Below are 2,492 nucleotides of genomic sequence, written 5' to 3'. Positions count from 1 at the left end.
GTTTTCCCCGCCCCCCTCCCAAATCTCCGCGCCCCCTTCTTGGCCCAGCCCTGCCGGTGCGCATCTCAGCTTGGGTCCCGCCTGTCTGCGGCGAGAGGGCGGGGGCGTCTCCTTGGTTTGCTCACAGGCAAGGTCAGCACGCAGCCCCCCATGGGCTCTCACAGCCGCTCTCACAGCCCCCTGGGCTCTCCCGGGAGGAGGTGGAGGCCCGGCTGTACTCGTAGGAACAGACACCCCTGCCTTGCCTTGGGAAGGGTAACCCCCATGGAACCATTCCTGCACCCCGGTGCCTGATCGCGCGCACGCAGAGACCCTGCTGGGGAGAACTGGGCCCGCCAGAGGAGGGTGGGGAGAAAGAAAAAAAAAGGCTGGGGTGGGGATTGCCGGAGCTCACACAGATGCGGTTCCTTCTGCTTCCAGGTGTAGCGCCCCCGCGCGGCGCGGGCGCCTGGGCATCTCCAGCATGACCCGCCAGAGCCTGTGGGACGTGTCCGAGGCCGAAGTCGAGGATGGAGAGATTCGCATCAATGTGGGGGGCTTCAAGAGACGGCTGCGCTCGCACACGCTGCTGCGCTTCCCCGAGACGCGCCTGGGCCGCCTGCTCCTCTGCCACTCGCGAGAGGCGATTCTGGAACTCTGCGACGACTACGACGACGTCCAGCACGAGTTCTACTTCGACCGTAACCCCGAGCTCTTCCCCTATGTCTTGCATTTCTACCACACGGGCAAGCTGCACGTCATGGCTGAGCTGTGCGTCTTCTCCTTCAGCCAGGAGATCGAGTACTGGGGCATCAACGAGTTCTTCATCGACTCCTGCTGCAGCTACAGCTACCACGGCCGCAAAGTGGAACCCGAGCAGGAGAAGTGGGACGAACAGAGTGACCAGGAGAGCACCACGTCCTCCTTTGACGAGATCTTGGCCTTCTATAACGACGCCTCCAAATTCGATGGGCAGCCCCTGGGCAACTGCCGCAGGCAGCTCTGGTTGGCACTGGACAACCCGGGCTACTCGGTCCTAAGCAGGGTCTTCAGCGTCCTTTCCATCTTGGTGGTGTTGGGATCCATCATCACCATGTGCCTCAACAGCCTACCCGATTTCCAAATCCCCGACAGCCAGGGCAACCCCGGTGAGGACCCCAGGTTCGAAATCGTGGAGCATTTCGGCATCGCCTGGTTCACATTTGAGTTGGTGGCCAGGTTTGCCGTGGCCCCTGACTTCCTCAAGTTCTTCAAGAACGCTCTCAACCTTATTGATCTCATGTCTATCGTCCCCTTTTACATAACTCTAGTGGTGAACCTGGTGGTAGAGAGCTCCCCTACCTTGGCTAACTTGGGCAGGGTGGCGCAGGTCCTCAGGCTGATGCGGATCTTCCGAATTCTCAAGCTGGCCAGACACTCCACCGGCCTCCGCTCCTTGGGAGCCACCCTGAAATACAGCTACAAGGAAGTGGGGCTGCTCTTGCTCTACCTCTCGGTGGGGATCTCCATCTTCTCTGTGGTGGCCTATACCATTGAGAAGGAGGAGAATGAGAGCCTGGCTACCATCCCCGCCTGCTGGTGGTGGGCTACCGTCAGCATGACCACTGTTGGGTATGGAGATGTGGTCCCGGGGACCACAGCTGGGAAGCTGACTGCCTCTGCCTGCATCTTGGCAGGCATCCTGGTGGTGGTCCTGCCCATCACTTTGATCTTCAATAAGTTCTCCCACTTTTACCGGCGCCAAAAGCAACTTGAGAGTGCTATGCGCAGCTGTGACTTTGGAGATGGAATGAAGGAGGTCCCTTCGGTCAATTTAAGGGACTACTATGCCCATAAAGTTAAATCCCTCATGGCAAGCCTGACTAACATGAGCAGGAGTTCACCCAGTGAGCTGAGTTTAGATGATTCTCTACATTAGTTGGGAGGGGTTGTTATCCCCTGACATACATTGCTGTTCAGCCTCTTGTGCCCGTGGCACAATCCAGGCAGTGTAGGGGTTATGGCATAAAAAGTCATCCCTACCCCAGAGGGAGAGGTGCATGGGATATGAGCCCTAGGTTGTTTTTGCGACGTTTAGAGCCATTTTTTAAAAAAGAGGATGGTGTGTCTGGCACCATGCCTTTGTAGCTTCCAATGAAATGGCACTCACTGGTCTTTGCATCACGGGCATAAAATGTTCATCTTTCTGTCGGATAAGGGTCTAGAACGCCAATTTCTCTGTCCACTGTGTACACTATCCTGGTGTTTATGCCCCAGTGCTATCCGTGAGTAGAGCTGTCTGTGCTCCTATTTCTGAGGTTATTGTGTGAACTCTATACAAAAAGCCCCGATAAGTCTGTTCTGTGGAAACACAGCTGTCTATGAGGTCAGCAAGGACATCATGAGATCTGGATCACAACCTTGTGAAAAAACAGAATCTCAGTTTAATTTTAATACCAAAACAGGAAGATTGCAAAGCTAAGCACACTTGACCGATGCAAGTCTTGTTTCCCCTTGGTCCTGTCCTTGTGACG

The 2,492-nt window shown here is 55.9% G+C and overlaps 1 protein-coding gene across 1 annotated transcript; it reads left to right on the top strand.

Annotated features, from left to right (window-relative positions):
* The first annotated feature begins 463 nt into the window (after nt 1–463).
* Nucleotides 464–1,900, top strand: Kcns2 (potassium voltage-gated channel modifier subfamily S member 2). Its single transcript, XM_035449643.1, has one exon. It carries the CDS (start codon nt 464–466, stop codon nt 1,895–1,897), a length of 1,434 nt encoding a protein of 477 aa, XP_035305534.1. The 3' UTR covers nt 1,898–1,900.
* Nucleotides 1,901–2,492: the final 592 nt, after the last annotated feature.

The sequence above is a fragment of the Cricetulus griseus genome, chromosome 10 (genome assembly GCF_003668045.3).
Source record: "Cricetulus griseus strain 17A/GY chromosome 10, alternate assembly CriGri-PICRH-1.0, whole genome shotgun sequence".
NCBI classification, from domain to species: Eukaryota; Metazoa; Chordata; class Mammalia; order Rodentia; family Cricetidae; genus Cricetulus; species Cricetulus griseus.
Note: the sequence above shows the minus strand (reverse complement) of the source record. Positions and strands in the feature narration are given on the sequence as shown.

Bases quoted from the DNA above. Each gene is read 5' to 3' on its own strand.
- Kcns2 (XM_035449643.1), top strand. From the start codon at position 464: ATGACCCGCCAGAGCCTGTGGGACGTGTCCGAGGCCGAAGTCGAGGAT.